The 24,451-nt window shown below is 41.7% G+C and overlaps 1 protein-coding gene across 2 annotated transcripts in view; it reads left to right on the top strand.

Annotated features, from left to right (window-relative positions):
• Positions 1–24,451, top strand: part of FNDC1 (fibronectin type III domain containing 1) — a 68,273-nt gene that overhangs the window by 29,043 nt on the left and 14,779 nt on the right. Inside the window, exons 4-14 of one of the 2 annotated variants that reach the window (XM_082048368.1) lie at positions 981–1,095; positions 2,286–2,473; positions 3,126–3,233; positions 6,530–6,718; positions 7,412–9,778; positions 11,104–11,225; positions 12,978–13,089; positions 14,028–14,408; positions 19,109–19,174; positions 21,013–21,174; positions 23,195–23,425. In XM_082048368.1, the coding sequence (XP_081904494.1) occupies positions 981–1,095; positions 2,286–2,473; positions 3,126–3,233; positions 6,530–6,718; positions 7,412–9,778; positions 11,104–11,225; positions 12,978–13,089; positions 14,028–14,408; positions 19,109–19,174; positions 21,013–21,174; positions 23,195–23,425 (4,041 nt within the window). Of the gene's footprint in view, positions 1–980; positions 1,096–2,285; positions 2,474–3,125; positions 3,234–6,529; positions 6,719–7,411; positions 9,779–11,103; positions 11,226–12,977; positions 13,090–14,027; positions 14,409–19,105; positions 19,175–21,012; positions 21,175–23,194; positions 23,426–24,451 lie in introns of both variants that reach the window. The other variant, XM_082048367.1, reaches the window with a different exon arrangement.

Genomic DNA, 24,451 nt, shown 5'->3' with positions numbered 1-24,451 from the left:
GTGCAGGCAGGGCTGGGATTCTTGGTAACGTGCGAACCCCTGCAGAGAATGGCAATCTTTTCCTGGACTTCAGTCACATATCAGTAAGATCCCTGGAGAATGAAACCATACTCTGGAGTTTGCTGGCCTTTTTCCTTCCCTGAGACATCAATATTTTTCCAGTGTTACTCTTCTGTGAAACTTGGACTGGAAAGTTGCAGTTGATGCATTCTGTGCCTCTGGGAGGCTTGGGAATGGATGCTCTGGCACTAATAGGAAGAGTAAGAAGTCTTTCATGGGGTGGTAGGTAGGCTACATTTGAAAAATTGATGGAAAGATAGAAAAATGAGTCTCATAAAAATTAAAAACCTTAAAAAAATCAAATTAGTTTCACTTAATTTCAAAGTTTTGTAAATTATTTGGAAAATATATTCTGATATGTCAGAACAGCCCATGTCAGTTATTTTATTTTTTTCTTTAGAATGTTGCCTTATTTACCATAAAAATGGGAAAGCTGAATTAAAATAATGTGTTTGAAGCACTCAAAAATGTAAAATATGCAAGAGTTCTGCCTTGTGAAGAATTTTTGACAGTCCCTGGTTTTATTTCCCTTCAAAATGAAACAAAACTTTAAAATATCAAGATTTTTCATATGGTGAAATTTCTGCTCTCCAGGCAATTCTTGTAGTGAGTTTGTCAGACATGATGAATGTCAGTATGTTAATGAGGCATTCACTGTAAGTAAGAGTTTGGCAACTGATAGAATATTGAAGGACTGTAGAACATATTTGTACTCTGGTCTTGTAAGCAGACAACTAACAGAAGAAATGATGTTTCCATAGGGTACTATCAGTAACCAATGTACCTGGTTTTCTACTACCGCTGTATTTGTTATTCATCTGTGCTGTGTGTGTATTATAATATCAGTTGAAGACAGTAACTATTTTTTTATGAGAACTCTGATATTGTTATTGAAAGGTTATTTTGTTTTGCCATTTCAGAGGAGGAAGAAGTGGAGGTGGCACAAGACATAACTGTTCGAGTTATGTCCTCTCAGTCTGTGCTCGTTGCTTGGACAGACCCACTGTATGAAAAACAGAAGGTTGCAGCAAATAGGTAGTTACCCCTGTGTTTTCTTTCTGAATGCATACTGAAGGCAAACTGCTACCAATGCAGTGTGGATTACTTTTGCATTTGTTTATTTAATTACAGTTGGTTTGGAGAAAAATTTAGCTTAGAGTGTAGGAATTTGCATAGCCTTACCTATGGCAGCGACTGATAGGGGATGCTTCAGAGAAGCTGTTAGAAACCTGACGTATGGGTGTGGGGTGATATACCCTCCTGACCTCTCTACGCCCTGGTCTCTAGTATATAGAAGTCTGTGTAAGTACTGAGCTACAGGGGTTTAGGTCTCTTCCGAAAGTTGTCAGTACCAACCAGGGGTTTTTTTGCTATTCAAATGTTGGTATATCACCATGGTCTGCAAACCCCCATGCGTGCATGGGGAAAGAAGGTCTGGGGATGGGGCATGGACCGCAGAGAGGCAGAGAGTTGTCAGAATAGACTACAGCTTCAAGACAACCAAACTGCAAGTGAAGGAAGCATCTCCCTGCAATGGGAAAGACACCCATCTGTGACCGTGCCATCTATTGAGCAGGTTGGGGTGTCCTGTGAGGGGGAGAGAGCTTGGCTTGCAGCAGCATGTCACAGCAGTTGGAGACCAAAATAAACAGAGAAACAGGCTGGAAATTGCCAGAGGTCTGGAAGAGCTGGATTGTGTTGCTCAGTATGGGAAGAGTGAAGGGCTGTGCAATGTGGGACTGAATCACCCCAAGGGGCACAGCAGGAGAAGTGGAAGTTTCAGATGTTCTTGGTTTCATTGGGGAAGCGATTATCTGGGCAGACACATGGGAACCGAGCTGCCAGCACTGCTCTGGGAGCGAGGGGTTCTCAATCATCCAGTCACGCTCACAGCCGTAGGGTGGTGGGATGGTGGTGTAGAACCCCCCAGGATGCCTGGCTTGGTTCAGAAATCCCTGTGGTTTCCCCCCAAGGAGAAGGTGTTTTGAGTAAGAGGCTGGAAAGATGAGTCGACCCCTTGGAGCAAAGGCAGTCAGAGTCCATTAGAGGAAGGCAGATGCTTGCAAGGTGCTGGCTTATGGTGGTGGTGGTACTTTGTGTTTTGGTAGTTTCCCCAGTAACCCCCAGCAGGCTTGCCAAGCAGAAAGCAGCTGCATCTCTCTCTGATTCTGTTAATTCTAGGTTTCAACAGGTGAATTTTTATTTTTGTGTGTTTCTAATCCCAGACAATACAGTGTTCGCTATCGGGAAAAAGGGGAATCAGCAAGGTGGGATTACAAGCAGGTGTCCAACCGGCGGGCGCTGGTGGAGAATCTGCTGCCTGACACCATGTATGAGTTTGCTGTCCAAATCTTGGAAGGAGAAAAGGAAGGCAAATGGAGTGTGTCTGTTTACCAACGGACCCCAGAGGCGGGTATGTATTCAAAAGGTCCTTGGGGTGACACAAGTCTTAGGGTTTAAGCTGTGAGATAGGGCTGACTTGAGGGAAAACCAGAATAAGTGTTTGCCTGAGGCAGAAGAGGGTTGGGGACATGGGAAGAGCCTCAGTCCTTCTGCCTGTGTCCTTGCAGCAGTGCCCTGGCCAGCACACCAGAGTTGCTCTAGTTTGGTGGGAACAGGGAGATGGTTTGGGTATTCCTGGGGCACGGGTCAGCAGCTTGGACCCCTACAGCTGGGCATGCCCCTTCTTTTGGGAGGAGCGGCCTGACTGCTGTCCTCTGTGGGCAGCAAATCTAAATCCTGCCTCCACCATGGAGAAGCTATGGAGCCCTTTTGGTAGAGGGAAGTGGTCCATAACAACCGAATCACCATGTCATTTGAGCTGAGTGACGGTAGAAGTCTCATGCAGACAGCCTGTTCCTAAAAGTATGGAATAAAATTTCGTGACAGAAGTCTCATACAGAGATGTAATACAGGCACGCAGGGACCTGCGCCATGTGTGTGCTTCACATTTATCTTTGAAATGACTTTACGGGAATTTCTGCTACGAGGAGGAGGAGCAAAAGGTATTTGCTGTATAGATCAGCTTTTCTTACTTGCTTCGTCTGCATATGGCTATTTCACAGCTCCTTCCAGTGCACCTGAAAATTTGGATGTTTGGCCACTAAAGGGGAAACCAACCTCTGTAGCAGCATCCTGGGATGCCCTCCCAGAGAGTGAAGGAAAAGTCAAAGGTAAGTCTTCACTGTCATTTTTTAACCCCCTCAGGGAGCTGTTCTTCTGGAAGCCAGGCTGCCACTCTGCAGCAAGCTGGAACCACTGACTGTGCCAGGATTTTTTCACCTATTAATAGCTTATACCCGAGCAAGATTTTCTTGTTTCCAGCCCAATGTCTTCGCACTGCCGCTGGGAAGCCATCATCATCATGTGCCTGGGATGTCACAGAGCTTCCCAGGGTGTCACATGTGCACTCTGACCTCTTCTTCTGTTAATAACCAGGTCGAAATGGAGCTGAAGAAGGAAGTTTCCCAAAGGATTTGTAACACTTAGGTGAACAAGGAAAAGTGGGGTAGTTGCCAGAAAAGTGAGTGGGTTTATGTTGTGTTTTATTTCTAGCTTACTGCAGAAGGAAAGCCTCAGCTTAAGAAGGAAGTGCAAATAGTGATGCCAACCGATATCACACGTGAGCCTTGTGTGCTATAGTGTTATTGTCTACAGTCATAAATCTAATTTGTCAGTGGATATTTACTTGCGTAGGATTAAAAAACAAAACACAACAAAACAAAGCAACACAACTTTCTGGGATTTTTTTTTTTTTCCTTTTTCCCTCTGAAAATGAACAGGCTAATTTTTTGGCCACTCCCGTTCTCCAGTGGTTGACAGGATTGTGTTCTCGAGTTACAGAAGTTACACAAGTTTCTGGAGGTGCCTTATCAGCACTGCAACATCTCAGGATTTAAAAAAACCTTTGGCCTGGAGGGAAGTGTACCGTGTCTGCATACAAGACCTGCTTTTTGTGCTCTTCAGGGCTGCAGTGGAATTCCTTCCTCTTTGAAGTCAGTAGGAATCTTGCCAATTGCTTTAATGGAGCTGCAATTGGGTCCAAGAATTATTATTTCTTAAAGTAGGGTCATGCAGGGACATTATCTGAAATTTCAAATCTGCTCCTAATTTTGAGCTGTCTGTAGCCCTTTGTCCTTTTTTTGTCTGCTAATCTTTAGATGGTTCATCCAAGGCAATAATTTTAAAGATACCTGGTATTCAAGGGCTGAACACTTATACGTGTCCAATATATAATTGCTTTTCTTGGCTATGAAGTGTTATGGGAGAGGTCTTATTTTAAAACTAAATGAATGACAAAAAATTATATTTCTACTGGCTAAATGAAACCACCGAATTAGCACTTCATAGCTGTTTTGATAGCACATGATAATCGGGATTTTTTGTCTTTTGATCCTTTTGTTTTTCTACCCCATCCTTTTCTATATTTATACCACATATTAAAGTAATGGGAGAAAATATCCTCTGGTAGCCATTTGAGTTACCAGAAGTTACAGCAGTGCCTCTTCAACTAAAGCAACTCCTGTGTATTTTAAAACAAAAGAAAAACAATCCAAAGCTTTCTGTGCCTTCTAATACATTGTTTTTTTTCAACTGAGCATTAAGTGCACTTGTGTATAAAACATTGATGATTTTTCTTTTTAATTTTGATGACCTATGCATGGCTTATTTCTTAACACAATGAATATGGCCTTGTTTTCAGAAAAAAAAAAAAAAAAAAAAAAAGAAAGAAGAAATTCATGTTTTTGAAACTGTTATGTTCTAGAGTTTTCCCATCATGGCACTGTGACTCCTCAAGTATTATTGTGTTTCTTTGTGTGGAGAGAGAAAACTGGAAGTGCTTGGAATTTATTTTCAAAACTCTGTTTTGGTCCAATACCCTGGCCTCTTACAGAGGACTGAAAAGAAAACTTGCACACTCCTAGAGAATATGATGAGAAGACTCCTCTTCATGCCTACAATTACTCCTATAGGGGTGAAATTTTTCCCAATACAGAAAGCTAAGGCAGAGCATGGATACCACAGTAATCCTGAACTGAAAGGGGAGAGCAGGGTGAGTTTCTTAAGTAGCAAGAAGACCTTGGTTTGCTCCTTCTGCAGTGGCTATAGTTAAGCAGAGTGTGCCAGGTTTTGATTTTGATTTTGTTGGACAGGCGTGCTGTTGCTACCACTTGGTAATATGCAGTGTTGTTATTTCCTGGTAGAAGTGTCATTTCTGAATAATAACCTCAGTCATCCAGGCATGAATTTTACCTACTGGCCTGTAGATTACAGCTAAAACCCCTCCAAGCAAAGATGCAGCTGGAAACACTTATATTTGACTGCAGTAATATTGTTTCCAAGATTAAAGTAAGTAAAGCTTTGGTGTTTTCATGGGGATGTCCCTCAGGCTCCAGCATGGCTGAGGAATGAGTATACGGCCTTTGGAGATGGTAGAGTTTCACCACAGTGAACTGGCAGAGCTGCTTTTGCATGTCAAGGCTCTGTTGGAAATGTAGGATAAGAAAGTAATTAATATTAATGAATAATGTCACCGGATTTTATTACTGATGTCTTGAATGATAATTATGAAAAACCACCATTTTGTTCTTCCAAATAATTTCTGTGAGAAAGACAATTTTTTAACATACTTATTTTCTCAGGACATAGCTACAGCCAGCAGCACATTTGTGTGCTGTCTGCTGTTGTGTACAAGTTATGTTTTGGAAGAATATTTTCAAGATTATGTGATGCTGATTGCAAATATGTTGGTAGCTAATCAGTTAGTTCAAAATTTATCTTTTTCTTGGGAAGTCTAAAATCTACTTGTCGTCCATCAACCATTACAGTATGGGTATTCTGATTTTAGCAATCTGCACTACCTAACATTTACACAATCTTTCAGACTACATTTCCACAAGCAGTAGGACAGTATGTATTTTCCTGGCAATATTTGTACATGTTTTTGCCTCCAGTGAATTTTCTCTGTGTAGAGTTCTTCTGTCATTTCTGATTCAGGGCACTTAACTTTTCCAGAGGACTCATTTTTTCCCTTTATTAGTCGGTGTCCAGAAACAACAGAAGTTCTCCTGGTGCAGTCACCAAACCATTCAGTAGCTGGTGCTCTAAATTTCTCATGTCCCACACACCTCTGGGTCATCTGGCTCCCCTTGGTGACTCTTAAATCTGATGGTCATTGTTGCTAATGTATTTTTATGAAGGTATAGCTAATATATTCTGTCTCAAGTCATTAGGTCATTGATGTGATTTGGTTTTGTCTATTAAGATGAACAAAAGTTGAATTTACCTACATACCTATGTATATATATCTCTCTCATGTCTTTATACTCCAGCTGTTGACTCGGCGTGCATTGCTAGTGTATTAATTTTAGTAATGCACGTTCTAATTCATCCTACCCATACAGTCTGTCCACTGGAAACAGGACTGTTTTCAGTTTCCTCCTTCCAACCGTCTGCCAAATCATTTCAGAATACATTCTTTCATACGCCCCGGCTCTCAAGCCGTTTGGAGCAAAGTCCATCACCTACTCTGGAGCTACAACGTCAGCCATAATAGATGGTCTGCAGGCCGGGGAGCGCTATATTTTCAAAATTCGTGCAGCAAACAGAAGGGGACCAGGTCCTCAGTCTAAAGCCTTCAGTGTTGCTATCCCAGCAGGTGAGCATAAATCCATGCACTAGTTGTGTAGTCTGCCCATTCTTGCCTTGGTCCCAGTTATGTTCATTCTTACCAACTTTTCTTAGCTTCCTCTGCACTCCATCTAACTCATAGGATTTTAGTTCATTATCACTCTTTCTGCTACTGCAGCATGTAAAAAGACATTTTATAGACATTTTAACGTTTTAAATAAATGCTTACCATACTCTATTTCCTGCATGAAAACACTATGTGCTCTTGTTGTCCAGAGGCCAAAGAATACAATGCTCTGGGACTTTGGTTGCACTATTCCTGGCAACTCCCACTTGTGCAAGTCATTTAGACTGGCTTACTCAGGTACTGCTCCTTGCATTTCCTTCTTGCCAAAAAGATGCTGTTGTGGGGACAGAAGATTTGCTGAGTTAACTAAGAATAATGCAGCACCCTGCTATCAACATGACTAAGCTCTGTTGAAGGTTTGATTCCACTGATATGATGTTGCAGGCCATGTTTTTAGATGTTTGATTTTAATTGCTCTAAGTCTTACCCAAGTTACAATAATTCCACATAGGAGAGTTAATGTAGAAATGATTATTTTCCCACATTCTCATAAGTTGTCTTGTTCTTGCTGCCTGGCTGGTTTCTTCTTTTAGTCATTTTTTTTGTGCTTCTTCTGTTGTTATGAATAAACATTTTTTTTTTTTCTCTTCCCAGCTGCTCATGAGGATTCAGTTGCTCAGCAACAAAAAAATATTCAAGATAATTCAGAGGCTAAAAAAACTGGCTCATCTCGTTCTCAGACATCCTCTGTTTCTTCAAAAGTCCAGCCATCACTTTCCTCTAAGCAGTCATCTGTTCATTCGCCTAATGTTAGTGATAAAAAGAATCTTCTTTCTGAATATAAGAATAAAATATTGTCTCGAGGAGGGGTTCTAAGTAAATCTCAGTTACCCTCTAGAAAGACAAGTGAACTGGAAACTGATCTCCAATCCACTGAAGTGACAGATGATCACGATTCCTCCCAAGAAGCTCCAACAATGCCACCAAAAGCCCAGGATCAGAGAAGGATTGTTAGACCCTTGTCCCCTAGTCGGCCAGTCCACCCTGTTGCTGCCTCAGGGAGGACCCCTGTTCAAACCCACACATCAGAGGTGTCACGGAAGATGAGCACAGAGAAACATGAGCCACCAGCACTGTTACCATCATCAGCACAGCGTTCTTCTGCCTCGTCTGTTCCTAAATACACAGATAATGAAACAAAGCAACTGAGGCAAAGCAACACTAACGTGCCTTCTAAAACCTCTTCTCATCCTCTGCCTGCCAAAAATGATGATCTTGCAGGTAACGTGGAAGAGAAGCCAGACCCCATGCTGTTGAAAGCATCTTCTAAAACTTCAGAGCCTAGTCGCCTGGCTTTACCATCAAACCGTCAGTCTGCTACCTCTCATGAGATTGTCCCAAGCCATGCCAGTAGGTCTGGTTCTCTAGGTCATTCACATCAACCCCTTTCCAAATCAGCAGATTCCCATGCTCGTGACAGCCATAATGAGTTTGACAGTGAAGAAGCAGAGGACAGAGCAGAACAGCCCAGTTCTCGGTCACAAGAAACAAGGCTGCCCTCGGGCTCCAGTTCTCACACATGGAAGGATTCGAAATTAGCTGCAGCTGCTGTCTCATCAAGGTCTGCTGTTTCTGGTCATGCTTCACCTCACTCTCGCTCCTCCACCAGTGCCAAATCCGACAGAAAGGACATTGATAAGAATTATAGGGAAGACTCACAAGACACAAACCCCTTATTTCCTTCTCTACCTTCCTCCAGGCAGTCTTCTTCAGGAATCTATTCCAAGAGAAGAAATTCTCAGATAAATTCTGACTCTCACCTCAGAAGGACACATGGTGAAAAGTCAACTCACTTTGACTCATCAGAACAACAAAGTCCATCAGCTGCTCTAGAAAAGCATTCTCTTTTGCAGTCTTCTCTTTCCAAACATAAGCCTGAAGAGCGGGACAGTCAAGAGGTGAAAGAAACCCTTGCTCAATCAAAACCAAGTGTATCTTTGCCTAGAAAGACACTGCCCTCTAATCTTCCATTGGAGAAGACCGCCCGCTCAGACCCTTCACAGATGGCTCAAACCAGTCCTTCCTTACTGCATTCAAGGGGCCGGCGCCTCCCATCTCACATCTCATCCCAGAGTAACGAAGAGTTGCAGGAAGATGATGATGAAGGTAAACCAGAAGGCACTGACAGAGCAAGCAGCCGCTCTGTGTTTCCTAAAGGTGTGTCCTCCTCTAGGGGATTACCTGCATCTTTCTCTCAGGGAAGCTCAAGCTCCTCTCTATCAAAGCAACAGCAGCCAGATTCTCAGGTACCTTCCTACAAGCCAAAACTTACTCGGCCAGACTCCAGTTCTGCCAGTGATACAGCAAAAGACAACCAATATAATCCAAGGTTGTCATCCACTTCTTCAAGACATGCTCGTCCTTCATTATCTACTCACTCAATTGTTGCTACAAGAACAGCATCCCAAACGGAGAAAAAATATGGCCTATTGCCCTCAAAAATGTCTGAAGCTGAAGTTCCTCGAAAAGTTCCTTCCTCTTCTTCATCTAAATCTCATCAGTCAGTTTCTAATGAAGAGGATGATTATTACAATGAATATGATCAGAAAGAAGTGGAAGAGAAACCCACATCTTTGGCAGCAAAATGGTCCCCTTCTGTTTCTAGAGGTAACAAAAACACATACGATGACACTACTAGTAATAAAAGAAAATCTATGGACACTCTTCTACCTCACAAAGTAAACTCTGAAGAGGAAGAGAAGGAGAAAACTCCAACATTAAAAATATTTTCTCCCGAACCACCAGGAAGCTCTGCCATAGCATCACGGATTACTCAGTCGTCTAACAAGCATACTCCATCTAAACCAAGCTTTGTTTGGCCACGTTCTTCTGCATCTATGACCACACACACTGTTTCTCCAACAGTTTCTTCTTCCACTTTGTCCCCTCGCCAGCGACTACTGAACTCCAGGCTACGGAGCCCTTCTCAACGGCAATTTGTTAGACCTTCTTATAGACAAGGTATAGTAGTTGTAGTATAGTGTTGTAGTAATCTCACTGAAATGTTTTTCTGAAGATCATCAGTTAGATGCAAAGTCCCCCATCAGAATGCAGGTTCAGTTATTTAGTACAATGTATTAGTTTCTATTTTGGTGGTTCTTAGGGAGCCCAGTTCTTGAGGACATGGGCTAATCAGTGCAATGTGGTGTCCCAGACCTTTGGTCCTGTGGTCTGCTCTGCACAGGATCCCATGATCCACAGAGGAGATGACAGAGCTAGGTACTAAATTGGAAGAAAGGGCTATGTTCCTTATTGAGCAATGACTTCACTGAATGCTCACTGAAAACATATTTGTGCTCAGAATAAGACAGCCTCTCCGACACATCACTTTTCACCATATGGATTACTAAAAGGCTTTTGTAGGTTATATAGTGCTACCTTGCCCACACCTAGGCAGTAAGGTGTTTCCTCGTGCTGTCCTGGCATTCTATGTGTTCTTTAATTAATTTTTAAGCCACTTTCCTCTTTTTTGAAGTGACAGCTCAGAGTTGCACATTCCTGTTGAGGACTGCTCACGTCACAGTCAGGCCCTCTAATACCTTTACGGATTTGATTTACCCCAAATGTTAGAGGTTTGCTTCCTGGCAGAATATCTCCTGATTCTGAGTATTGGAACAGAGAGTCACAGTGTGTCACCTGTTGATTGCCTGTGTCACCTATGGAGAATCCCACACTCTCTCAGCAACTTTGCTAGGTAGAAATGTTTTTTTCTTCCTCTAATGCATGGACATCCAAAATAGTATTGAGTGACCTGAGTGTTTTAGTGAATAGATAACAATGTTTTGCTCAATGTGGCCTTACTGATATACAGTGAGGAGCATGCAGGGTAATTCCCATCCCCTCTCCTTTCAATTCGTCACTACAGCTTTGTATAAGGATAGGATTGAACAAGTGGTTCTGTTTAATAATGTTTTCTTCCCTCACCCCACTCCTCAAATGTTTATGAAGATCTCAAACATTTTAATGTCTGAAGTGCTGTTTAGAAATGTTGCCCTGCTTTACTAAAAAAAACCAAGAGGGAATAAAGAAACCAAATAAACATGATAGAAACAAACCCTGAGTGTTTAATCTCTTCAGAAGAAACTATTTCAGATGCCTGTGTCAGCTGCCGGGATCTGACAGTGTCACAGCAGTTGTTCTAAGCAGAAATTAAATGCCTGGGTTGCCGAGTGTGGTGAAGGCTCTTTCTGCTCTCCAGATCAGTCAGAAAATGAATTTCTTTGCATTTTGAAATGTGGTTTGTAATATGCACAGCTTTCTTCAGAATAAGGTGTTTTCTGTTTCAGGTTACAATGGCAGACCTAATCTTACAATGAAAAATGGAAATGGAAATGGAAAAGTACTACCTGGTAATAATGGAAAACCAAGTGGACAAAGACTAATCAATGGCCCTCAAGGAACAAAGTGGGTAGGGTGACTTTCTCTCTGAATTCAAGATGCTTTGGCCTTTTATTGTATTATACTTACATTTTCATTAAGAGAGGAGAACAGTTCTCTCAGTCAGTGAAGCTGTAAAGTGAGATTATATCTGGTGATCTAGTTTCCACTTTTCCATTGAAATCTCATGACAAATTCTGCATTTCATTATTTGAGCATTTAAAATGTCTGTTTTAAAGCCTGATGGCTTGAATTTTCAAGTATAGTATTATACGTACAGATTTAGTGAAACTTTTTTCCTCAAAGTCAGTGGGACTTCATCTCCCCAGTGACTCAGGGCTTGTCTGCTGGGCAGTGTGTGTGGGGACTGCCTGGAACCGCTGCTGCCAAAGGCGTGTTCATCAATGCTTCCCCCAGATTCACGATCCAGGGAGAAGCTCATGAGCAAGAGTATAAAAATGTAAGGTTACTATGTAAGTGTCACGATGCTTTAAATGAACATACCTAGGTATCTTTAAGCATTTTGCTGTTCATACAGACATGTTTCCAGTGGTATCTACAGAAGAGCTCAGATGTTGTTGATAGGAAAACCCCACTAGGTGCTTACAAGCCCAGACCTTGTATTTTAAATCCTCTCCAATGAGTTTACAACCAACCAATGCAGGGAAGGAACTGGTGTTTCCTGTGTGTTTGCCCAAACACTGAGCAAGACGAGACTGTGACCAACCTCCCTGGCATCAGTAGAGTTTCTCACTTGCTGCATGACACATAAAGACACTTATTTTATGGCCACTTCAATCTTACATTTACATTAGAACATAAAAAGGTGCATCAGGTATGTCACATTTAAGGGAGACATTTTGAAAAGCATGACCAAAGTCCTTTAAATAGACTCCAGAAGGTGGACTAGAAAGGTCCTTGGGAGGCCATGGGGTGTCTCTCTCTACCTCACGAGAAGAGGGCATTGCTGCAAGCAGTATGAATACCTTGCAAAGCAAGACAATATATATCAATATCTGAGGCCTGGAGGCCTTCAGAGACTGATATCATGACCTACTGTCCCTCCTGCTGCACCCCTTTCCCCAGTACCAAATGTAAGTCTATCTCGTCAGCCTGGAACTGCTGCTCACGTCTTCCCAGTTTCCTCCTCGTGCTTAACAGCTTTTGCGTTTTTGTGTTTTGTGGCTCAGTGTCTGTTACCTCAGGTTAAAACAGCATACAATTCAGCTATTTTGGGTTGAAATGGCAACAAAGACAGGATCTTAACTGCAGTTACCTCTTGAATTCAATCCAAGTGCTCAGATAGATTTGTTTTATGAGACAGAGGCTTTTCTTCAGTCTCCTACCCCAATTTAAATCTTAGCTACTTTGTTTTCACTGCTGTTTTTTTTTTTTTTTTTATTAGTAGACATACTTTTAAACCCCATCTTTAAAAGGGCTTAGGGTCATACTCAAATCAGTATTGCAAGGTTCCACCTTAGGAGTTGCACAGCCCAAGAAAATCAAGGGAGTTGCTCCTTTTCATGTGAGAGCTACAGTAGGAAATATGAATATGGTTGTTGTGCGACTCTGGAGCCCAGGTCCTGTGGATTTGCTTTCTTCAGCTGTAATCTTTCAGTGATTATTAAACAATTGGTGACTCACTTTTAAATGTGTCTGGGCATTGTAGGTATTCCAGAACATCACACTTAATATCTGAATTTCCTCAGGATTTCTGCTGCTGTGAAATTTAATTTCAGCTCCTCTCATGTTAGCTAAACTTGAGTCCATCTATTGCTTTTAGATTGTAGATCTTGACCGAGGGCTAGTGCTAAATGTTGAAGGAAAATACCTCCAAGATTCCCAAGGCAACCCTCTCCGAGTGAAATTAGGAGGGGATGGACGTACAATTGTTGGTAAGTGACAGCTTCCTTCTTAAAGAAAAAAATCTGAACTTCTTCTGCACATAGTACAAGTTTTTGAGCTGTTGAATGCTTCAGGTATCCCTAAATCCCATACAAACCATTTGGAGTTGCTTGTACCTCAGGTCTCCATCAGGCAGTCAGCACATTGCAGGACCTGGGCAAGCTTTGGGGCATCCTGTGGGGCTCTGGAGTTAGAGACAGCAAGAATCACCCAAGTCCATCTCACTTGTATCAACATTAGAAAGGACTGCAGAACTGAGCCAGAATAAGGATTGGTGCTTGTTTATATCTTTGTATACATAGAAGTAATTATTCTCCACCACTAGCACTGTACCAGCCATATGTATATGATTATTTTATTTTTCCTTCTGAAACTGATCATAAATAGTAAAAAACCCTGTGTGTGATCTGTGAAAACACTGCTGTTTGCATATCAGTCCAGCTGTATAGCTCTCTTGAATGCAAACTCAGTGCTTGCTCTTAAACTGGTAGCCATGAATATTTGCAGTACCCAGAATTTGGTACAAAAGTTTATCTGCAGTGACAGCGTCTCACCAGGTCATCCCAGTTTTTCCTTGCACATTTGACATTAGGGAGCAGAATATGGGTTCATTATACCTTTCATCAACAGTTATGAGACTGACTTAGATTAAATACAGACACTGTGTGCACATTGGGATTCTGAAGTGAAACTTCCCTGCAGTCTTCTCAAGAAGTGGGAAGTACCTGAGGTTCTTCTGAACCATTTTCCAGATCCCCTAGCCATGGCTCTTTCCTAGATAACAACCACCTTCTCTGGCAGCTTAGTTACAACAGGTTGTAGTCACACTCTCAGTGCTCTTGTGGTATCTACTGTTGATAAATACCATACCATAAGCCTGAAATGGATTAATGATGAGATTTTTTTTGTTTTCTTTCTTCCCTTCTAGATGAAAAGGGTGCACCAATGGTGAGTCCTGATGGAATACCTTTGTTTGGACATGGCAGATTTAGTAAGCCTGTAGCGAGTGCACAAGATAAACCGATAATAAGTCTTGGAGGGAAACCTCTGATCGGTCTTGAAATGATTAAGAAAACAACCACTCCCTCAACTACTACTACAACAATACCCCCAACAACTACCACAACAACTACTACAACCACTACAACAACTGTTGCTACAACTACTACCACCACTCCTGAGCCAACCACCACCGAACCACCCACTGAGAAACCACCCCCAACCTGTCCTCCAGGCACCTATGCACAGTATGATGACGAGGGCAACTTGCTATTGGGGTTCGATGGCCGGCCAGAGTGCAATGCAGAAGGTAACTTCCTTTTGTGCTGCTTGAACTTCTTTGGTTGTGCTGCTTGTACTCCACAGTTACACTAATGTAAAGCAGAAAAGAATCTGTGTCGAGATTTTGGTCCATGTGTTAAAGTGGGAGCTGAGATTAGAGGAGTTGAGGAAGGATTTGGGCATTAAATGTTTTTTCATTAGAAAATGTCAGCCTTCTCCGGCACTGTAGTTTTTTGTGGAAATACGTTGATTTCAGCAAAATTTTTACCTTGCGTTGGATCCAGTCTTGTCACATATATTCATGCACGTCAGCACAAGTATAGGCAGCAGTTTTGTGGTCAAAGCACTCACATGTAAGGAAGTCCTCACTCTCGTTGAGGCCACGGAAGGACCTGAAGGCACTATACATTTTGTCTGTTTTGTGTTCATTTCTCACAATAAATTCTGAAAAATCTCTCTTTTGAGCCACAGTGGAAACAGCTCTTGCAAAAGGAGATTCTTGTTCTCTTGCCAGCCCTTGGAGATAGAGATTGTCCAGCAGGAATGTAGCAGAGCACAGACGAAGCTGGGGAAAGACACCCCTGGCTCGGCACAGATAAAGCAGAGAATTGTACATCAATTTGTTTCTCATCTGCAGTGTCGGTGCATGTCATTATTTCCCTGTTGCAGTTATACAAGCTTAGGATGTGGTGCCAAACTGAAATCCAAAGTAGACAAATATAAATGCACTGGAGTCTTTGGGTGCTGAGCGTGTTCGTACCATGTTTTACCCTTCCATCACCTGAGTGTTGCATTGCAAACCAGTTAGCTGCTTATTTTGCAAAACCAAATCAGAGAGCACCATGGTAGTCCTTATTCTTTCAATTTGTAGGCAATCCCCACTCACTCTACAAATAGGCAGTAGCAGCATGGCCATAACCTAAACAACAGGTTGTCAGTCAGACATCTGCCAACTGCAGCAGCCCAGTTTTAATGGGTAATTAAGCCTCATTAACTTTCCCCCATATACCTGTATCTCTGAAGCAAAAGTAGATTTACAAGTAGGTCATGTAACCATGGCCTAGGAAGTTGAACTATTGCTTTGAAGAGTGCAGAAATATGGAAAGTTGTGGCTTCAGCAACTCACAGTGAGTCTAAGGATGTCATCCTTGGAAAGGGTCTCAGAAGCACAAGACTGAAAATTCCCTTTCCAACTACCCTGGCTAAGCCATTAGTCAGAGATGCTAGTGCCTTGTGCGGATGGAATTACAATGATTTATAGTGTTAATATTTATCTAAGCATTAGCTTGGTGTTTGACAGTGTGTACTTCTATAAGTGTGATTGCATGGATGTGTACCCACACAAACATTTGTATATAAAAATTACCATCATTGTTAAATATTTATTTGAACATTTTTTTTGTTTTTTCCCTTTGGTGCTCTCAGTGTTCTTAATTATATTTATAAAGGTGTTACAATATATACATATGTTACAATATATATAGTCACCCTGGTAATTTCAAGACTGCTTAAAGGGGACCATGATTTTTGGTAGAGTTGAGTCTCTCCCACTTGCTCCTTTTCCTTACCTTAAAGATTGCTTACATCCTGTAATGTTTCCTCTTTTTGGCCTGTGCTATTTGATACCTGAAGGAGCTCTTCTAAGAATATATGTTATAAGAGCAATAAGAGTTAATGAAATATATCTCGACTTAATCTGAGCATAGGCTCCAGAAGCTGAACAATAAAAAGCTTTGTGATATTATTTTTAGCAGGGTTATGAGCTTGGGAATTTTCATGTGATTTTATGAATATTTAAAAACATTCTGCTTGGATTTTTTGCCTTCTACTGGATGGGCTTGCTGAATCCTTGAACTTTGTTAGAGGCATGAATGAAAACTGTTTTTCTGCAGTGGCTGCGTGTTCAGTGAGAATGGCCCTTAAGTCATTCCTGAACTGTCTGGCATTTTGACAGCGTGTCTGCAAATGCATCATAGTGGAAGATTGAAAGGACAAGATGGTGCTGGATTTCTACTTCTTACCTGCTATATAGCTTAAGCAATATTGATTAGTCCCTACCTGGCAATTATTAAAGTTCTCTGAAGAGTAATTATTAGGATTTTCTTGATCCTTTTTTTTTAAAATCCTGGTGACCTGCTTCAACATATGAGAAATGCAGCAAAACAACCTGCTTGTTCCACAGAGGAAATTGGTTGAAAAGAAGGCACCTTTGTGGCATTTATCTAATGATGGCTGCTTTTGTTCAACTAGTGCAGTGTCAATTTCAAGAGGGATAAACAACTACTACTTGAACTATCAAAAACATTTAATGCGGTTTTCCCTTAATCATTTCCACATCATAATTTTATGTTGTCTTTCTCTTTAATCTGAGTCTGGAAAATACTCCAGATCATTAAATGAAATACTTATTCTGCCAAAGCTTGATGTTTTGTTGCTAAGTGCTTTACTCCCAAACAGCGTGGGACTGTGAGTGCCAAAACCCACTGCCAAATGTTCTACTTAAGCTTTGGCAAATTCTCTTACTCTCTGGAAGGATTTTTGGTTGACCCAGCAGAATTTATTGTCAACATTTTGCTAGATTCAGCAGTCTTTAGCTTTCAAGAGGGATTTTGGCCACACAAACATGATTTGTCAGTGAAATCAGCTGAACTTCTTTTATGAACTCACAAGGAACCTGTGATAAAATTAAGTGATGGTTGCACAGTCTGCTGTCCTTACAGATGCCGAAAGACTACAGCAAGTGGTCATAGCAAGGCTTGGCCTCATCTGGTACTAGCAGGGTTCACTGAAGAGCTGCAGCAAAGGGTGATGGAACAATCTGGAGAACCTCGGGTGGTGTATGTGGAGAAAACTATAAAGCCAATTATAAATATACTTTTGGAAAGTACCTCCATCATCTCCATGCCACAGCTATTGCTAAAGAAGCACAGAAAGTAAAGTAGAAGAGACTGAACAAGCACAAAAATTGAAAATAAAATTTGCTTATGCTGGATTGTACCTAGGCAAAAGGCTGACTAGCTAGTAGGTGTGAAGTTGAAATCTACCTCTGAAGGAGTTAAATTTTGCATATCAGAGCCTCTTGTTTACTTGAATGTAGTCAAAGATAAGTGCATACATTGTAAATGTTGGTTGATACTGACCAACTGTGGTGAGAAAATCTGCAGAATTCAACAAAGGATCTACTTTGTCACTGACTACCTTCAGAGAAGTCAAGTAGCTTCCAAGTGGAAGATCTTCTGAAGAGTAGCTGCAGAAACCTACCATGAGAAAATGTCATATTTTGCTATGTGAAAGTCTGACAAGAATCGACCGATTTCCCATGTTTTCAAAATTTATCTTGCATTAAAATCACTATTATGTATTTAAAAGATACTTCTTGTAGTAGAAAAAAAAAATCAGTCTTGTACAATAAACGATTCTAAACTTAAAAACCCTGCAAAATGAAAATGTATCATTCAGATTGTATTTGTGGACTATTTGACATTGGCTGTTGAAGTTTTGCATTGTTTTACTGGCTTAGTAAAGATAACGTTCTTGTTTCCCTATCAAGGGTTACAGGAACACTATCAGTTTCTGTGTAGTATCCTGAGGTCAAAGCTGTCTTTCTCTTGTCATTGTTCACACACTGGCCTTTCCCCAGGCCCAGCATTTCATCAAAGACTTTTAATTGTACTTGCAGTGGGTTCCAACACGATGCTTTTGCTTTGTTTGCATTGCTTTTCATGTCTAATCTGAGCTTTATGTCCTCTTCGGCTTCCCTGAACAACATGTGGAGAAATGCATCTCCCAGAATGTGTGGGAAAGCCTCTAGGATTCACAAGATGAGGTACTTGGTGGTTGTACCTGGTTGTATCTGGTGCCAGATACATGACTGCAGAGAGATTGAGATAATACATAGGAACAGGCATCTGGGAAGTCTGTAGGTGCATTTTCATTGGGTTCTGGGGTGGTTCAGGAGAGTGTTTTTGATGTGCACGTCGTAAGCATCTCTTCTTGCTTTCGTTTGTGTCATGAATCAATCATGCTGTGCACAAACTGAGTTCCTGTTGGATGAAGCTAAAGCAGAAGCAGTGCTGCAGGATGGCACGTATGTGCCCCAAACTCTGATGGGCATTCAGTCCACAGGACCAGACTGAAGCTAGTGCAAAGTAAAACCTTGGGAAATCCCGCTCAAGTTACTTCATTCTCCAAGTCCATTCATTTTTGGGCTGCATTACTTGCTAGCAGAGACACAGTCTGTAAATGTCATGCCCTGTGGGTTGTTTGATTTTTATTCCTCTACAAAAATATTTGAGTAGAATTTTTCAGTTTATTTGAATTGCTTGTTTGTTTTTTAGCATATAAATTTCTCACATTTGCAGCTCCTGAGACTATAAAAGGTTGTTAAACCCTGAACTGCACATTACCTGCTTGCTGAAAGCTGCCTTTGCTCCAGAGCTCCCAGGGCCAGGGCAGAGCTCCTGGAAGGTGCATTACTCTCAGTTTTGAGTAGCAACCCTGAACCCATTTTCCTTCAGCAAAGCTCCTTACTACTGCACCTAGCTACTCAGCTGTTATTCTAAACATGCAGAATGGACTGTGACTATGTTATCTGAAGCAGTTGGGTTTTTTCTTTACAAATCAACTAACTGAAGATTTTTATTTTAAATTTTATCCCAGAAGTATTTTACTAAACAGTGGTGATGAGACCATTGAATTCTTACAGCATTTTTTTCTTTCTTTCAGTAGATACATTCTCAGGACTGGATTCAGATGTGACAGCGACTACAGAGGCCTATGTGATATATGATGATGGTACTGTTTAACTGTAAAAGTATTTTGCAAGTGGCGTGTTTGGGGTTGGGGTTTTTCCCTCTTTTTACTTTAGAATTGGGTTTGAGGGATCAAGCTGGTGAATGCGAGCTTAAGCAAGCAATGGTGAGCTGGAAAATCTTTCCGGAGTCCCACATCACATGTGAAGTTCAAGGGTGCAAAGGCAATTGTTTCTGGACAGGAAGGTCCCTTTCTATCAGTCCTGCTGTCTAACATGAACCTATTGCGGAAATAAATTATGCTTAGAGCTGAGTCATACAGTCACTGCTTCAATCTTAGACTTACTTTCCCTGGTACAACTTGTAACTTCAGCCCAGTTGAAGTCAATGAACTCTTCTAAAATAGAAAATAAAAATATTGTCTGTGCCCTGGAAACCTGAAATACCTTAGTGAGCTTTTAGTACTCCACAGCACTGTGAATATATTATTTAATCTTTTTCTTGATGTGTAGTCTGCATTTAGACTCAAACATACTCATACTGAATGAGATCACTTACATATAAAATAATCTGCTGAATTTATGTGGAATTTCAATTAAAGATACTTGAAATCACATAAAAGGAGAAGAGGGAAAGATTTTTACAGTTATGTTCATGTCATCCTGATATTATGATTCAGGACACAAAGAACTTAGCTGAAGAGGAAGCCTCAAGTCCCAGCATTGTTTGCACAGGGAATGCAGATTATCCAGTTCCTGGAACTAGCATTCACTTTCTACCATCACCGACTTCTGGTGTTCTGCTGCTTCTAATCCTCAGATTCCTGCTCTTACCACCACATATTAAAGCAGATAAATACAGACCTCTGTTAAACTCAGAGTGTTCTAATGTTAGCATTTTTGTAGAATGTATGGTTCTGAACTAATAAACTTTTTTCTTTGTGGCTGTAGTGCTGGGATCTTAAGGCAAACCACCATCAACAACAGAAAATACATTTAAAGAGAGTGCAGCAACTGAGAGGAAGGTATCATAGACTTTTTGACTTTTTATTCTGACCGCTTCATACAGAGGTCAGCTAAGAATGTGAGGATGAGGGGATGCACAGTTCTTTTGCCAGGCCTCCCCTTAGGGGCAGGTCACCTGAAGAAAACAAATGTTTTAGCAGTTTAATCAGAAAACACTGAAAGCCATGAGCAGAGTCCCACAGACTGTAGAAGGACATGGTAGGGATCCCACGGGCTTCTTTCACATCATTTTGTGTGTCTGGTAGCGCAGTAGCTTTTCAGAGAGCACTGAATTTAACGAGACCAAATATCAGGGAGGACTGAATATCAGGAGATTCACATGTGCAAGTTTGCCTTCCCTCATGGCCTAATGGGACCACAAATGGCAAATAGAAGACTCCATGCATCTAAGTTGCAGGAAGGTTTAAAAACAGTATGAACCAGCTCTAGAATTTTAGCATAATAACACAGAGTTTTCCTAAAAGGCCATTTTTCCAATTTATCATCTACTTCCTTTGGCACCTGAGGGCTGTGGCCAGGGATTCATCTACTGTGCTGTCTTTCTTTGAGGATTGTAAGGGGAGGTGACAAACAGAATGCGTCCAAGATATTGCTGTATGAATACATTTGTTTATTGTCACCCTTTTTACTTGTGTGAGCAAGATCTAAATTGGCAACAACACTAGTATCCCAAGGCAAGGACTGTTGCAAAGCTGAAGTGTGACTGACCCTGACTTAGAGGCCCTGAAGGAGTGTGCGACAGGGTGCGTGGCACTCCTTTGGGACTGTGGCTGCTGATAGAAATGTTTCCCTTCTCATAGTTAAGCCAAAATAACAGAAAGCAAGCTAACATTTTTGTCTTTTGTTTCCTCTGAAGACTATGAGTTTTTTGAGAGCACTTTGCCAACAACCACGACCACCATCACCACCACCACTGCTTCTACAAGGACAGAATTTGAAGTTGTCTATCCAGAGACGAGCGTTGTTGGCACTGGCCCTGTGTCAGAATATGATATTGCTGGGAAGAAACGGTTCACTGGTAAGGATGTCCTTTGGTTTATGTAGCTCATTACTTGTGCTGCAAAGAATTCTTCTTCTAGCAAAGTCAGCCCTTAAGCTGAGACCATTGCACAGATACATCCCACAGACTGGTGTGTGGGGTTGCCTGTAGGGACTGTAAGGACTGCCAGCTGGGAAAACCAAACAGCAATACTTTGTTCATAACTTCAATACTTGCATGCTTGTGTGTGGCTCCACACCAATTTTGTTGAAGCAGTGCAAACCTCATTGTACTCTTTCAGTCTAAGTGCTCTGCTTTGGATTTTGCGTTGTGTTCAGTTTAGCTGAAGTCAGTAAGAGAGCAAGAGTGTCTACTCTGGTGCTCAGTTCAGCTCAACTGCATAATTTTAGGTTGATACCAGTAGTTTAATCAGTGCAAATCTCCATATAGGTGTGAGTCTTCCTCTGGGGGACCTAATTATTTTCCATGAATGAATATAACCCCAGTGATTTCACCCACCTTGCACAAGCATCTATGTGAAAGGTGTGCTTCAAAGTCAAGGAATGAATGGTGTTTTGGATATGAACTTTCCAAAAAGTAAAACCAATAGACATAAATTTCACTTTGCTATTTGTATTTTTGCTGTGTAGAAGGAACTTGATGAAGGAATCCCCAGTACATTGACATGAGCCAGGAGGCTGGCTCCTGTGTAGCCGAGCCATTCAAGTGTGTAGGTAGGTGTTGCAGATCTGACTTCAGAGCTGCTGTGCTTCTTTGTCTGAGAAGGAGCTGGGACAAAGACTGGAGGGATTTGGAGGTGGTAGGGCACTGCATTCCAGCTTCTACCTCAGACTGGCAACCTCTCTGCAGCCCTTTAGAAACCTCTGGCATTTGAACTGAGGTCAGGTCAGCTGCTGGCTCACCTGGCATTTCACATAGAAGTTTGAAGGGTGGAGAGTCAGCTTTGACTCATGTCTTGACTTGCCTTCCCAAATCCACAGGCTTCACATGGGTTAGAGTAGAGCTCTGCTGCTGGAGAAAAAGATTTGGTTTCATATATGCCAAGACTTTTTCCAGCGCATCTTCATTTTCCCTGTCCAAACAATTTCATGATGTTTCTATTCAGCTCTTGCACTGACAGTGCTTCTTGATTCATTTAGCTGGAGAGGCTAAAATTAACTTCATTGCAAGATCTGGAAAAAATCCCTTTAGGACATGAAATCCAATAAGATAAACCAAGAAATGTTGGTTTGTGAACATTTCAAGGCACTAGGGAAATAATATTACCATTTCAATGAATTGTATTATTACAACTGAATAAACATTTCCAAAGCAAGTTTTATAGTACTTACTTTGGATGCTACAGTGACTTTTAAGGCAATAGAAAGGTAGTTTAATCTTTTCCTGAACTGAAGTGCAATTCCAGTCAGTTTAAAGCTTTTCAAAACAGAAGCTACAGGTTGGAAGCACATTCCTGGAAGGTAGGGACTCATGACTCCTGGTCCTTTAGTACCCAGAGAACCACAGCAATAATCCCTTCATTTAACCTGGTCAGACTTCACCTTAGAGTTACTTTTCTTGTTCTGTCTGTTGTTTCACCTTAGCTTCAGTTGTGTAAGAAAAAACCACTAAGACCTGGTGAAGTCTTAGATGGTCTAAGGCCCTGACACGGATCCACACATGTGGAAAGGCAGAGGGTTTAGGTGACATTTCTACCCCACCTGCAGAGCAGCTGGAGGTAGCATGCAGAGGGTCTTGTAGTCACGTTGCACTCTTCTGCCTCTCATAGCAAAGATGATCCTTCTGTCTTTGTGTAATTTGGTACAGTTGTCACTGTCAAGTAGACCTGAATATTGGCATCCCCTTCTCCCTGCTCATTAATCAAATGGAGTACAAGCCATGCTTTTTTGTCAGCAGTGAACCATCTCTGGGCTGCAAGGGGAGGAATTTTCAGATTCATCACAAAACTTCCTTCTCTTCTTTTCAGGAAATTGCCAGCCTGTGTGCTGCTCTGTGGTACCTACAAACTGCTAACTGAACCTCACCCTGTCTCTTCCAGCTCCCTATGTCACCTATCTCAATAAAGATCCAGCCGCCCCCTGCTCCTTGACAGAGGCCCTGGAGCACTTCCAAGTGGAGAGTCTCGATGAAATCATCCCTAATGACCTCAGAGAGAAAGAGCTGCATCCCCTGAGAGCCCCTCACAACATCACTGTCGTGGCAGTCGAAGGCTGTCACTCCTTTGTCATCGTGGACTGGGCCAAACCTGCTCGAGGAGACATGGTAACAGGTACTCTCCTGAGCTTTGCTCTCCTGAGAAGGAAATGGGGAAGGGGAAGGTTTTCTTAAATGACCATTTTTACCTTAAACTGAGCCAACAGCTCATGAAGTTGTCACTCCTTTGCAACTCTCTAACGGAAGTGAGCTACTTTCTGAGGAGCAAGAAAGGTCCCTTTGTCATCCCTCAATGCCAGAGCAATGCGCCCATGCTGGTCCAGATATTTCAAAAATTTTGGCACTGCTTTTGTGCTAGAGGTTCTGAAGGTACTACTTCTCACCTGGATGCTCCCTGTGCTCAGCTGAGCACTTCTGCCTGCAGGTAGTGCCCTCAGCTCCACCACAGTCACCTTCCAAGCCTGTCTTGGAGCATCTTTCACACTTGGCTTTAGTCCACTCTGAACTAAGGTGACTGTGTGGCTGGAGTAGCTCTGGGTCCTGCCCCACTGTGAGCATGGCTGCAGGAGCAGTCTGCTTGTAGAGGGGCTTCTGGCTTGATGGTCTTCTAGTCCACTTTTTTTATTTAATGAAAAAAACATATCAGAGTTGTTTATCTCCAGTAGAGTCTGTGGGCCAGGATATGATTACCTTGTTTTACTGAAATTTTGCTCAAATATCTGTCTGATAAATGAGCTTCAGGGGTGAGGGGTATGTTGAACAAATGTATTAAATTATATCTCCTTTAATGTCTTCAGACCTTTTGAGAGCCACAGAGAAGCCCAACTGACCTCAAGAATGAATCTCAATTGTTGCTAAAAAACACTAGAGCAAATAAATAACCAAAATATTTTAGAAATTAATCAACCCCTGTTTATCAATGGACTCAAAGATCTGAAGTAAGCATTGGAAAACTCCACTTCTTTGGTGCTGATGCACAGTTTTTGAGGAGCCTCACACAGATATGTGACTGACAGTGATGGCAGAGGGGTGGGAGCTCAAAGAGCTGACTAATGGTTGCAGTAATGGTTGGGAAAGCAGAAGGTGGCACTTGAACAGGCCATGTGATGTCTGCCCCACAGTGTTTCATTCTTCAAGACTA

Source organism: Streptopelia decaocto (genome assembly GCF_964273445.1).
Source record: "Streptopelia decaocto genome assembly, chromosome: 3".
Classification (NCBI taxonomy): domain Eukaryota; kingdom Metazoa; phylum Chordata; class Aves; order Columbiformes; family Columbidae; genus Streptopelia; species Streptopelia decaocto.
This window is presented reverse-complemented; position numbering and strand designations above follow the sequence as displayed.